Source organism: Melanaphis sacchari, unplaced genomic scaffold (assembly GCF_002803265.2).
Source record: "Melanaphis sacchari strain LSU unplaced genomic scaffold, SCAv2.0 Contig267_pilon_pilon, whole genome shotgun sequence".
NCBI lineage: Eukaryota > Metazoa > Arthropoda > Insecta > Hemiptera > Aphididae > Melanaphis > Melanaphis sacchari.
In genome coordinates, this window is record NW_020271140.1 from 23627 (window position 1) to 38102 (window position 14476).

General features: G+C 30.2%; 2 protein-coding genes and 1 pseudogene across 2 annotated transcripts; 2 read left to right on the plus strand and 1 right to left on the minus strand.

Annotated features, from left to right (window-relative positions):
- Window positions 1-1489: 1489 nt before the first annotated feature.
- LOC112595277 (zinc finger MYM-type protein 5-like) lies at window positions 1490-3026 on the plus strand. Its single transcript, XM_025340418.1, has 4 exons — window positions 1490-1589; window positions 1899-2069; window positions 2176-2271; window positions 2410-3026. The coding sequence occupies exons 1-4, from the start codon at window positions 1490-1492 to the stop codon at window positions 3024-3026; spliced, it is 984 nt and encodes a 327-aa protein (XP_025196203.1).
- Window positions 3027-3135: 109 nt separating this feature from the next.
- Window positions 3136-5306, plus strand: LOC112595278 (zinc finger MYM-type protein 1-like). The gene is made up of 4 exons (XM_025340419.1): window positions 3136-3738; window positions 3802-4045; window positions 4105-4331; window positions 5244-5306. The coding sequence occupies exons 1-4, from the start codon at window positions 3136-3138 to the stop codon at window positions 5304-5306; spliced, it is 1137 nt and encodes a 378-aa protein (XP_025196204.1).
- A 184-nt stretch (window positions 5307-5490) lies between these two features.
- Window positions 5491-8654, minus strand: LOC112595279 (annotated as a pseudogene).
- Between the last annotated feature and the right edge of the window lie 5822 nt (window positions 8655-14476).

A 14476-nucleotide genomic window follows, 5' to 3' on the forward strand; every position in this document is an offset into this window, starting at 1 on the left:
AATTTGTTGATGATGAACGTTTTCTTTTTGTGACAATAACACATGGAGTTGATTAAGAACAATTTGGTTTTTTTTTTTGTACGTTTTGGTTGATAAAGTAACATGTAAATTGTTATCTTCTATTGCAGTGAACATTTGTGGTATTGAAGACCTTTTTAAATTTTGTTTATTAGAACTTGTAAAATCGTTTTCTACAAAATGGTGCTCACAAATTCGTTTTTTTGTATAAATCAGTTTCATCAAGGTGTAATAAATCAGTGATCCCTAAAAAATTAAATACATATTTTTAACTTACAACTAGATATGTAAAAAAAAACAATATTTTATTTTTTATTCGTATCATAAATATTATACTTGTATTTTGTATTAATAAAATAGTTAAGTACATACTAGGTTTTGACCAAAGTTAAGTAGGTATACAATATGAAAAATCGAATACATAAATGTAATATTATACAGTTACATACGATCCTAGCTTATATAAGTTGAGTTTAATATGATAAAAATAAAAAACCGCTATAGGTAAGTCAGTAGGTAGGTACTCATAAAATTACAAAACAAAATGAATACATGTAGGTATTTGTATGTAATGCAATTTAATTAAAAACTACTTAATACCTATTATTTTAGCAAATTAAATAATATATAATATAAAATATATTTATATTATAAATTATACATATAAATATTATATTCATTAATTTTATTAGTATTCTTATTTCTTACTACAGTTTAATATCCATTGTTTTGATAAACTTACATCTTTTGAAAAACGGCAGAGTTTAAGATCCAAGACAGAACGAGCACTTTTACCACAGTTCACATACGAACACTTAGTACCACAAGCACGGGACATTTAAAAAATTTAATTATAATATTAAACACAGACAAAAAACAAAATATAATAACGTTGACACGTTGTAGGTGTTGTTGATGTTGACCGCAGTGCCGTAGAAACCGCTGGTGCAGGCGGTGCAATGCACCGGGGCACTTGATCTTGAAAGGGCCCTACGCCCTTACCGATTATGTGATAATGTGACCTAAAATATACAACAAAGAAAAAAGAAAATTATCTTATAAAATTATATTAAATACTATTGTGAGATGATGAATAAAGGCCTTTTAATTTATTATGTTGATAGACGCATAGACGGTAATAGTTCATAATATGTAACTACATTACCTATAGTGTCGTTAGCATGAGACGCGAGTTCGCGGAAACTTATGATATTTCTGGCTTGCGAGCAACTCCATTAGTTTCGGCTCACGTTATCGCGATTACCTATTTAAAAACGTGTCTTTATAGATTGTTGTGTTGAACAGTATGTCTATAACCGATCAGATAAACATAACATTTGTAATTTGTCGACTACGCGTCGTTGTCATTCATTCCTTAATACGCGTGGAATATACAGCCTAGCTCTAGTGTACGAGTATCATTTATTTTTATTCAAATTAAAAATGTCTTCAAAAAAACAACTGAGTGGATATGAAAAATGAAAAAAAAAAAATACAACAGGAAGAACATATTTCAAAGCTCACTAAAATAAGTGGTTTTTTTACAAAAACAAGTGGATTGCCAACTAACGGTATGTATTAAATTATTATATTTTATAAATAAATATGAAAGATGCATAGGTAAAATAATACAATTTTTTTTAGTAAAACAATTCAGTGAATCATTATTACATATTTAGGTACATTGTAAAATAATACTAAGTTATTTATAATAACAAAAATAATGTTCGGCCTTTTCTCAGTATTTATTTTTCTAGTCTTTTTCACTATTATTTATTATTATTATTATTATTATTTTTACAAGTAATGTATTATAATATGAAGAATTTTTATAAATATTAATTATTATTTATTTCCAATATACGTATTTATTTATGTAGTTTTACCTGAACATATGGACAAATTTGTTCACTCTGATAAAAATTCGACCACAGATTTAATATCAAATGACGCACACACAGAAAACAAGACAGGAGGGTTGCTCAGTTTTAATACTGAAACTTATAAGTCAACTGATGAATATGAAATTATTGAAAGTACTACTCCCCCGGGTAAGTTAACTTTCTAAATACTTTTACTAAAAGTATTTTGCATCTGAACTACTTCTCTGTGGGCATGCCTGAGAACCATTTTTATTTATTTGTAACATTTATGTAGTTTTTACTGAACATTTGAACAATTGTTTCCCCTCTGATGAAAAATCGACTAAAGAATTTGACACCACCGAATTTACTGAAAAAAACGATGACTGTGGTGAGTGTTAATTTTTTTAATTTAATGCTCTTTCGACTTTTTTAATTGCTATTTTTCTTTGAATAAAATAACCAACAAAATTATCTAATTTATACTGACTTAAACCTTATACTATAATTTAAAAATATGAAATTACAGAACTCGATTTATCGGAAAGATTTCCAACCGACCGAGGAATGTTTAAAAATTGTATAAGCGATAAATTAAAACGTGAAATTCTGAAGTATGGGCCTTGTAAGCCAGAAATAGATTTTCCTCTTAATGACTCGAAAAGAAAATTTTCAAAAATATATTACTACGTGAAGTTAAAAAATGGTACACTTATTCCTAGACCGTGGCTTTGTTATTTCGTAATTTGGGATATGGTTTACTGTGAAACTTGCTGGATTTTTTCTGGTAAAAATAATTGTAATCTTAAAAAAGAATGGGTAGAAGGAATAAATGACTGGCAACATCTCTCTCAGAAAATAAATATTCACGAATCTTCACTGTCACATTTGAATGCTATAAAAGTTAGAACAATGTGGACAAAAAATTTAACTATCAACAAAGAATTTGAAACACAAATATCAAAAGAAGTGAAATTTTGGAGAGATATATTGACGCGCATAGTTAAAATAATACTGACTTTAACTGCAGGAAATACTGCTCTAAGAGGCAATGAAGAAAAACAATATTCTGAAGGAAATTTTCTTAGAACTGTGAAATTAGTAGCTGAATTTGATCCTATTTTAAAATCAGTATTTGACAATTAAATATTTGAGCCCTACTATTCAAAACGAATTAATAGAAATTCTAGCTTCAAATGTAAGACAAATTATTTGCAACGAAATATCAACTTGCAGTTCTGGATTTTCAATAATTATGGATTCTACACAGGACATTACCAAAGTAGATCAAGTTAGCATCATAATTAGATATGTTATAATTGATCATGAAAAGCATGTTTTGCAAGTTAAAGAATCATTCATAGGATTTTACAAAATAGACCAACATGGAGCACAAGAATACGAAAACCTAATTTATAAAGTTCTTTCTGATACCAATTTAGATATAAAAAAATGCAAAGGGCAAGGGTATGATGGGGCCAGTGTCATGAAGGGTATGTATTCAGGAGTTCAGAAACGAATTATTGATAAAGCTCCAAACGCCACATATGTTCATTGTTGTGCTCACAATTTGAATCTGGTAATATGTGATGCCGCTAAAAGTTCTTCAGATGCTCTACGATTTTTTGAAACAATACAATCTAAATTTAATTTTTTCAGCTCAAGTGCACCTCGTTGGGCACTTTTAGCTTTTGGAAATGAAACCAATGATATTCGTAAAAAAACACTTAAAAAACTTTGTCCAACACGTTGGGAAGCTCGACATAAATCGTTATTTGCTCTTAAAGAAAGATTTGTAGATGTTTTAAAATCACTTTCAATGATTTTTTTAACTAGTCATAAGTCAGAAGAAAAAATTGTAAGTAAATCCTTAAAAAATTCAATGGAGTCTTTTGAATTTGTTCTTATGATATGTCTATAGGAAAATATTTTAAGGTCTACTCAATGTGTATCAAAAATGTTACAATCTCAAAAAATGAATATTCAAAGTGCTTGTACTTTTCTAGATCAAGCTTATCAGTTAATTTCGAATCTTAGAAATAATTTTAAAGATATTTTAAATACAGCAGAACTAATATGTTCAAAATGGAATATACCTACAGATTTTAAAACTAAGCGACAGGCATTTGCTAAATATTATTTCAATGAAGTAGATGGAGATAGACGTTTAAATACAACAAAAGATAATTTTAAAGTCAAGTTTTTTTTTCAATTATTGACACAGTTTTATTTCAAATATGTAGACGATTTGAAGGATTATATGAAGTTGCAAGTACGTTTAGTTTTTTAAATCCTTCTTCATTAAAAGAAAACAATGAAGCTGATATCATAAAAGCATCTTATGATTTTGCTGTAAAATATGACATTGACATTAGTTCTGATTTTACTCGACAAGTATTGTCTTTTAAATCAATTATTAATCAAATTGAATTGCCTAATATCCTTAGTATGGTAAATTACATAAAAGAAAATGATCTTTCAAGTAGCTTTCCAGATATTATTACTGCATGCTCGATATTTTTAACTATACCTGTAACTGTCGCTTCAGCCGAACGATCATTTTCTAAATTGAAACATGTGAAGAATTATTTAAGAAATACGATTTCTCAAGAAAGACTCAATAAAATTTCAATTTTAAATATAGAAAGAGAGCGCACCGAAGAACTACATATTGACCAAATAATTAACAATTTCGCAAATCAAAAAGCAAGAAAAAAAAATTTTAAAATCTAACACTAATATTCAAATTAGGTAGGTAATACAATTAGTATTGATAAAACTAATTTCTGACTTATAAAAAATATAATTAAGATAATTTTTTATTATTACTATTATTATTATTTACAAAGCTAAATTAAAATAAAAGTCATCAAACCTATAATTATTAATAATGTGTAACTACATTTTTTTTTTTTAAATTTGTACAAAATAAAATTTAAATTATATGTACCTATAACCTATACTAGTTTTTATAAAATAGTAGCGCATGCATTTTGTTTTAATTTTCTATGTGAGTATAGTATACGAATGTAATATAATTATTATCATAAGTGATCTATTAATTTTAAATAATCAATACCTAATATAAATATATAATGTAGTTATTGTTATAATATATCTTATAACGTTTTAGATGTTAACTTATTAAAATTCTTTGATATTACATTAAATTATATAAAACTTGTGTAAATTAGTTTGTCTTCATATATTTATTCTAATACATGGTACACTATAAATGGTGTACACTATTTATGGGGCACCTACACCAATTTGCACCGGGGCACACAAGTATCTATCTACGGCACTGGTTGACCGTTGTTGCAGATTGAATTATTTAAATGATAGTAATAACATTAATAACAGATAGGTGATCAACATTTTGGTCTTGGTAAGACAAAACATTTTTATGGTAGAACAAATTACTAACAGCGCAACCTATTGGCATTGCTCTCACACTACTACAATTCTGGTTCCCATTTCACTTTATAAAGCGTTAACCATTTTTCCTATCACTTGGGTCTTAGACTATCTATGTATCAATGCCTATAGGTACTAAATTGCATTTATAATATTGTTATTTTAGTAGGGTGAATCAAAATTAGTATCTTGATCAAAACTTTTTTTCTCTTACATTACTGTGTTGTAATGTTGTTGGTGTTGGTTTTTGAAATTGTTGAAAATGTTGATGGTAATATGTAGATGGCGTAGGAGATATGTACTCTGGTGATGGTTGTGGCTGAAAAAATGATGATGATGATGATGCTTTTGAATAATTATCATGGTGTAACTGTTGAGAATATGTCGGGATATTAGTAGTTGGAAATTGATAATAGGGTGATTGAGGCTGTACCATTTGGTTATCTGAATGTTCTAACCGAAACATAAGATTGTCAATCTCCATCATTGCAATGTCTTGTTTGTATTTATTTAAAGTTTTTAATTTAGTGCAAAGTAAATCGGTAAAAAGTGTACACTTATTTTTGGCCGGAGTTTGTGTAATTTGTTTTAAAATTTTAAATGCTTCATCTATCTTGTTCTCAATCACTTCCACTTTATCATTTGATTTTCTTTTTTTACTAATTTTACTGGACGATGGAGATAGGCTCTTAAATTTAAAGTCCCAATCAGTTGTGTCGTGTAATTGACAATTTGCAGTCATGTTGTCATCATCCACCAAATTTTCAAACTGATAAAAGTAATAAAATATATGGTTTTTTATTATTAAAATAAAATTTAAAAACATCAACATAATACGTATTATCTATTTTATTATATTCTATGTGTTTTTAAACAATTTTATCAAACAACTGATGAATTAAATATAATAAAAAATACAAAATGTATTTCAAATACGTATGTTTGAATGATAAATTACAATACTCTACTAAAAATCACTAGATAATAAGTTATTTGTATTTATATTTAAAATTTTTAACGTAGGTAGATTGTATAGTCATAATTTTACAAATAATATATAATAGTATAATGTAGTAAATATGTTATTAGTTTGAAAAAAATTTAAAAATAAAAACGCAACGTAATGAAAATTAACCATTGTTTTTTTAGTTGCCAAACAATGATAATGATTGGAAAAATATAGTAGCAGATTTTTACGAAAAATGGAATTTCCGCAACTGCCTCGGGGCAGGTTAGGTTCTGAATACTATAATTACAAGGAAATTTTTAGCATTGTACTTATGGCTGTCGTGAACTCAAATTATGATTTTATTTATGTTGATATCGGCTGTCAATGCAGAATCAGCGATGGTGGCGTACTTCGGAACACGCCATTTTTTAAAAAACTGAAGACAAATGAATTATTAATACCACAAGAAGGAATACTACCTAATACAAATGTTTTATTACCATATGTATTTGTGACAGATGGAGCTTTTGCTCTAAGTAAGAACATAATGAAACCTTATGAAACCTATGCACTCCTGAGTACATGAAAATGGAAATTACAAAAGAATTTTTAATTACCGGCTTCCTCGAGCACGCCGAGTAGTTGATAACGTCTTTGGAATTATGACCTCGGTATTCCGTGTATTTAGAGGACCTATACTTTTAGAACCGGAAGAAGTTAGAGATGTCACAATGACTTGTGTATTGTTACATAATTTCTTAAGAAAAAGCAGATCATCAAATTCTATATACACACCACCTGGAATTTTCGATACCGAAAATAAGGATGGAATTGTAATTCCAGGCTCTTAAAGGTCTGAACAAAATTGTACCAAATCTATGCTTCCATTACAAAGAGTACCAAGTAAGTCTAGTCTTGAAGCAAAAATGGAGATTAGTTAGCTGAATATTTTTTGACAAGTGGAACAGTGGAATGGCAAGAAAATTATACACACTAATAAAAACAGCATTAATAAAATAAGTTTAACATTCTAAAATAATACAAGTATTCGTTTTTTAAACCAAACTAAAACTTAAAAATATTTGTGGTAAATACATAAATAATTATTTCATTGAAATTATTTTATTTTTATTAATTTCTCTTTTATTTTTAGATGCTACTTTTAAAATTATATAGATGATATAGTAGTTTATTTCGGGTCATTCATATTTATTTTTCACAGCTATATCGTATAATATTTTAAAACATAAATACCCATACTTTAAATGAACAAAAATAACATAAAAACTATTAACAACTAAAATTAACATTTGGTTCATGATTGGTAGAATACATGTCAACACCGGTTATTACATTTATAAATCGGCGACTAGAGCAACGTGAATGATTACTTTAAGTATATTTCCTACATTGGCCATTGGTATTTTTAACATATTAAATAATAATTACGTGTACAGGGCCGTATTTACGAGTTTTCCTCTAAGAGACGAAAAAAAAGACGCTTTATTACAACTAATAATTAAATCCAAATTATAAACACTAAAATGTATTAAAAAAATATAATTATTGAAATATATCATAGTAAAAAATAATAAATAAATATATATTAATTAAATAATATGAGTACTTTTTGGCTACTGCCCACATAATGTATGATAGAGTTGTATTGTATATTTGTATCCAAATCATAAAATACATATAATTAAATAAAATATAACCGATTAAACTTATCTCTGTTAAAATTGTTTTTTTTGGAGTGTAAATCCCGTGCAGAAATGCCATTGCATCATAGGCAAACCAATCGGATTTAAAAACGTCTTTGGCTTCACTTCCAGTACCCTTACTTGATTTAACTTTGCTTAAATGTTTTCTATAAGTAGCCATAAGAGAATCTTTTTTTTTTTATTATTTCTGTAATATCAATTTTGACACTAAAATTACAAAAATACAAAAATCAATATTTAAAAACTGTAGGCGGCGTTACTTTTACGCCGACCCATTATTAATTAGCATAAATCAAATTCATAAGATATAAAAGAAAACTTTATTTGACATTAGAATATTAAAACATAATACATAGGTAAAAAAAAAGTTCATATGTGCTATACGTACATACGAAGAAAAAAAAGACGTAACAAAACTACTCACACACACACACACACAGTGCTGCGTCGGAGGTGTAGGATGGTGGTATTGCCAACCTCACCCTACAAAACATATATTTTATTTAAAAATATTATTAAAAAATCAAAAATTTATCTAACCTTAATTGGTTTTCTATTTCTTTCCACGCATCGTGAACTATAGGTATTCCTATTTTTATGATCTGGATGGCGTAGATTCCAAATTTGTGGATGTGATTCATATAGTTGCAAAAACTTTATAACCTCATCATTTGACCATTCCATGATTATAAATTATTAAAATATTAAGAATATTATTAAAATAACATCAAAATAAATAAAACACCAAAAAACGTATGCTTTATGGCTCGCCGAACCGCACACTCGTTGAAACGCTATTTAATTGCGCGGCTCATTTCCTTTGGCGCGGAACATCGGACCGACAATTTTCGGATAAACGCGAGCCTGGCCGAGCTATACCGCGCCTAGACGAGCTAGAGCGTTCCCACGGCGCGTGTAGTGTACCAAGTCAGCGTATTTGGCTCATGATTCGCCGAGCCACACGCGATGGGAACTCGCCTTTATATTTATACTATTTTTTATAATATTTTTCTTATTATTTTTGTATATTTCTATTCTTATTTTTTGTGTGTGTGGGTGTGTGATTTATATTATTCTAGCATAGGAAGCAACAGACCAGTTTGCGCTACAATTTGTGAGTTTTAATTATTATTATTTATTTATTTATTTATTTTATATTATTACATTTTTATACGGTTGGGCCAAAAGGGCTAAATATGTATTCTTATACTATAATTTTTTATTATTTTTATATTTACATTAATTGAGCCAAAAGGGCTATTTATTATTATTATTATATTTTTGTTGTGACTCTCACATTATTATTATTTTCTGCTTGGCCATAAGAACCGTGCATGTATAACCTTTATTTTTATATCCTTATTATTAAGCTAAAAGAGCCTATAAAATTATTATATTTATGTTGTGTAACCTTTTATACATTTCTACATGTTAGGCCAAAAGGGCCGTAATTATTATTAGTACTATTATTTATTATTATATATCTTTTTACCGTAGCATAGAGTTACCAGTTATTTTTATTGAGTTACTTATTTGTCCCTAGCTTTAAATTATACACACAGTTAAACATCCAACGCAGTGCGGTGACCGCACACTAGCATTCAATAGTCTTGCTCGACAAACCCATCCACTTCTATTGAATTGCTAAAAAAACACAAATACACGCATACACAGGTCGGTCGGTGTGTGACCATACAAGCGTGCGAAGTATTTCGGTGACCGAGGCACGCATATCTCACAATTATGTGCTCCCGGCCTTAACAATCATAGCGAAAATTCATAAAGATACGGACATTCATATGTTAGCAAAACAATCTGGTTTTACCAAGAACCTATGGACCATTGACGCGATGACTTAAGTGCTAAGCTGGGCAGGCGAAAAGGCGGGAGAAATACGCCGTAGGCGTATTCCTGGTTATATGGGGGTGTTCAACTACCTCTATTAGGCGCAATAAAATTGATTAAAGACATACAAAGCGTAAAATGCGGCTCTGAGTTGATCGCCTTGACAAAGAGCTACCTTGACGACCGGAAGGCCCACGTAGCAATTTAAAACGTGACACTCTCAATGACCCTCACTAGGGGTTGTCCATAGAGTTCAGAATTTGGACTAGACCTCTGGAAATACGGGGCAACCCTTTCTTCTCGTGCGATCTCCGCTTTGGTACAGAGATCGTCGCATACGCGGACGATCTAGCGTTTTTCATTTCCGGGAAACACCGTCCGAAACTCACAGAATATGCGAACGCGCAGCTAGAAATAGCGTCAAGATTGGCTTCTGACAGGAAACTCACTTTTTCGGCGGCCAAGTTGAAGACACTATGGTTGAATGGCCAGCTAAGTAAGCCTCTTGGCTTGTAGCTTGATGGAGCTAAGGTAAAAATGACACTGGAGGCGAATACCTCGGGGTCACGATTGATCAGCAAAGGAAATTTAGTACCCATCTGGCGGAAAAAGCCTCGTCTTCGGTAGAGTTATTCAGTCGATATATTAATACGTGGCTAATGCAAGCTGGAGCCTTAAAGAGAGGATGACGAGGATGTTCTATAAATCAATGTTTTCTGTAAGTGAATACCCTAGATAGGTTAAAATCGCTGTCCGTCGGCACGAGCTTGCCATCGGACGTGTCCCCAGGTTGCGGATAGGGGTAAGTCCTATAGATATGTAGGACTGCTACGAAATAAGCCACACCTTCGGGATGAACGAATAAGTAGTCACGGACAAGCTACACCAGAAAAGTGATTGACCCCAAGTGCCCAGGCAGATCAGGCAAAACGGACGAAAATAAAAGACAGACGAAGCAAGACTGGCATCGTCAGTGTCGAACAAACAATCCATAAAACTAATTGAAGATCATCCCGATGCCCCTCTATTCGGGATAGTCGGACATCAGGAGACGGCAGTTGGAGGTGGTTCGTCCCAGATGTCGAAATCAATAACCTTGGAAAATTCGCAAAAGTCCACGGAATTAGGAACAATTGGAGAAAAAGGAACAGAAAATGAAAAATCCAAAAAAGGTCTGTTAATCTCAAAGAGCTTAGTGAGATTGAGCTGAGCATATGCTGAGGAACAATGTGGAAAGAATAGCAACATTTGCCAGTAACAACAAGAACGTCCATAAGGAGCTTAATCCTTTGTTGACCAGACTTAGAATTAAATTATTTTACCATTTTTTTTTTTTTTGTAAAAACATAAAATTGACCTATTGATAAATAAGTGCACCTTTTTAAAAAATTTTTAAGCCCAAATTTAAGTTAAGTATTTGGTACTTCTAAGTACCGTTGGTCGTTTGGCATATTATTTTTTTACATACAATATATACCAGGGGTGGCCAACATGACTAAGTACGCGAGCCACATATATTAATGCGATTATAAATTATCTAATATGTACTTTTATACCACAAAAGTAATAAAGATAGCTAACATTCGATAACACATATTAAATTACGAAATATGAAATTATATCGTTGTTATAATAGTCTGTGTTGAATAGTCCTGTTGTAAACACTTTAATTTGTTTGTAAAATATTTGTAACATTTTACCGATACTTATTGCAAAAGTTAGTTACGATGTCAATTTCTAAATAAGCGGTTAAACTTAAATATAAAGAAGAAAAACGGGAATTTAAATTAGAATGTGAAGAGTTATACTTTTTTATACAGAAAAATGATAAACCATTTTGTCTCATTTATCAACTTTCATTATCACAGTTTAAAGTCAGTAATTTAAAACGTCATTACGAAACCAACCACAGCACATTTAGTCGAAAATTTCCTATTGGTTCCGATTCGAGGCAAAATAAACTATCTTGGATGAAATTAAAATTTGCTAAACAAACTAATGTTATGAAAATGTTTACTAACGAGGCAGACGATAGTGTAGAAGCAAGTTTTGTAATTGCCTTTAATATTGCTCGACTTTAAGGGTAAGCTCACACGGACCACTCGTGAACGATTTTTTGTGGTTAAATTGTGGTTGTACTGTCGGCGAAGTCGACCACTATTAAACAACTATTTTGTGGTCGTTAGAAGTCCGAACCGACGTCAATAAAACCACAACACGACCACAAATATAGCGTACGTTCCTTATTTCTATTTTACATGCTTTGCTAGTGTAAAAATGGACTTTGAAGAGGAAGCACTCTTATTACTTTTATTACAGCGAAGAATGCGGCGTCGTAAGAAGAGACAATTTTGGGTCCATCCTATTATTGAAAATAAAAATGAAAGCCAATTTAATTTGCTGTACAATTCATTAAGAATGTATGATGATAAATTTTTTAATTATTTTAGAATGAGTAAAAAGTCATTTGATTATTTATTATGTGAGTTAACGGACAATATACAACGAAGAGACACAACCATGAGAAAAAGCATACCAGCGGACGAACGTCTCGCACTTACTATAAGGTATATAATATTTATTAAACTTATTTATTGTAGTTTTTAATATATTTATTATACATTGTTACATTAAATAATGTACATCATAATTCATAACTTTAATTGAAAATATTTGATAAAATTGAATCGCTATCATCATCGGTGGCATGGGTTGTAATACTTTCTGGGGAAGTGATTGATTGAATACTATTCGGCGAGATGTCTGGTAGATTCACTCTTGTAGGTGCTCGAAATGAAGAATGTTCGATATGGCTAGGATATTGTGTGTGTGAATACATCGGATAGTGTCTTGATTCATACTCGGTGTTATATACTTGAGCTGATACATTTTCAAAACGTCTACCAAAGGACTCATAGTTATAATTTTGAGGACTAGATTGACTATATTTTTGAATTATATTCATAATCTCAATTTGGGCTTGAAATTTCACGTTATTATTAGTGGCTTTGAAACGATCGTATAATGACAGTAAAAAATGCTTATCACTATCAACATTATTCAACGCTTCATCTTCTTTGCTCATACGTTCTGACAAACGGTGTGATAAGTTTGTAATTAGCTCAGTCTCCTTATCTGTATTTTTGATCGACTTCCTTTTTTTAGTCACGTTTTGGCTTTTATCATAACAGTTATCTGTTATGAGTTGCTCACCTTCATTTTGATGAGTATCGTCGATCGAACTTGATGTTTCTCTTCTATCAGAAATAGGTTTTAAAAAAGATAAATTATCAAAGTATAAATATTTTCTATGCTTAGAAGCACCCGATCCACTCTTTACTTCTTTATTTTTTTTTAATTCTCTGTTGTAGGAATCTCTAAAACTTCTCCATTTTCTTTGAAGTATGACAGCTAATAAAAAATTTAAATAATAAGTTAAATAAAAAAAAATAAATATTATTTCAATTATTTCTTTAAATAATTGAAATGGTTTTTACTCTCAATGATTTGAAAAAAAAAAGTTTATAAAAGGTAATCTATATGCAATACACTGATTGTTTTGCCAATTTAATAACTTATTATTTATTTAGTGTTTACGTAATCAGCGATAAATATTGTTACAGATATTTGGCAACCGGATGTTCTTTTAAAGAGCTCCACTATACATATAGATGTGGTTCAACAACTGCAAGTGAAATTGTCAGAGATGTGTGCCATCAGATATGGCTTAAATTACAACCAATTCATTTATCAAAACCAAACAAAGAAAAATGGCAAGATATCGCCCAACAATTAAAATCAAGAGCTAACTTTCCCAACTGCCTTGGAGCCGTGGATGGAAAGCATATACGTATCATTCACCCACCAAATAGTGGGTCCTTGTACTGGAATTATAAACATTTTTTTTCAATCGTATTACTTACAGTTTGCGATTCAAATTACTTATTCATATATGTTGATATTGAGCTTATGGTAAAACGTCTGATTCAACAATATAGAAGGATAGTACTTTATATAAAAAAATGAAAAAAAATGAATTAGATCTACCTGAGCCCGAAATAATCAGCATGGATGGAAATCGCTTACCTTACGTATTTATTGGTGATGAAGTTTTTGGACTAAATGAACATATGTTACGGCCATATAGTGGAAAGCAGATATCGGAGAAAAAACGTGTGTTTAACTATAGACTTTCCAGAGCACGCAGATATGTCGAATGTTCGTTTGGAATTTTAGCGAATAAATGGCGTATACTCCATAGGCGGCTGTAGTCAATTTGCACCAAAATTGACCCAAAATATATAAAACATGTGTAATTTGCACCATTTTTTTTAAAATGCGTTTGTAATTTGCACCAAAATAAGGGTAAGCAATTTGCACCATCCTCAGGCAGTAAGAAATAGGAATTGTAATTTGCACCAAAATTAAAAACGATTATTTTTTCGATAGTATACAAAAAAATTTGGTCGATAGTACCAACTTACAAGTTTCTATATTCTAATATAACTTAAGCTTAGTTTTAATCTATAAAATAGCTGAGCGTATATTATTGTAAGCTTATAGAAAATCGTATAGTTATGAATAAAAAAAAAAGTTGTCCAATTAAAATAATTATGTGTTAAATTAAAAAAACATGTATAATGTAAATGTAAATGTAAATG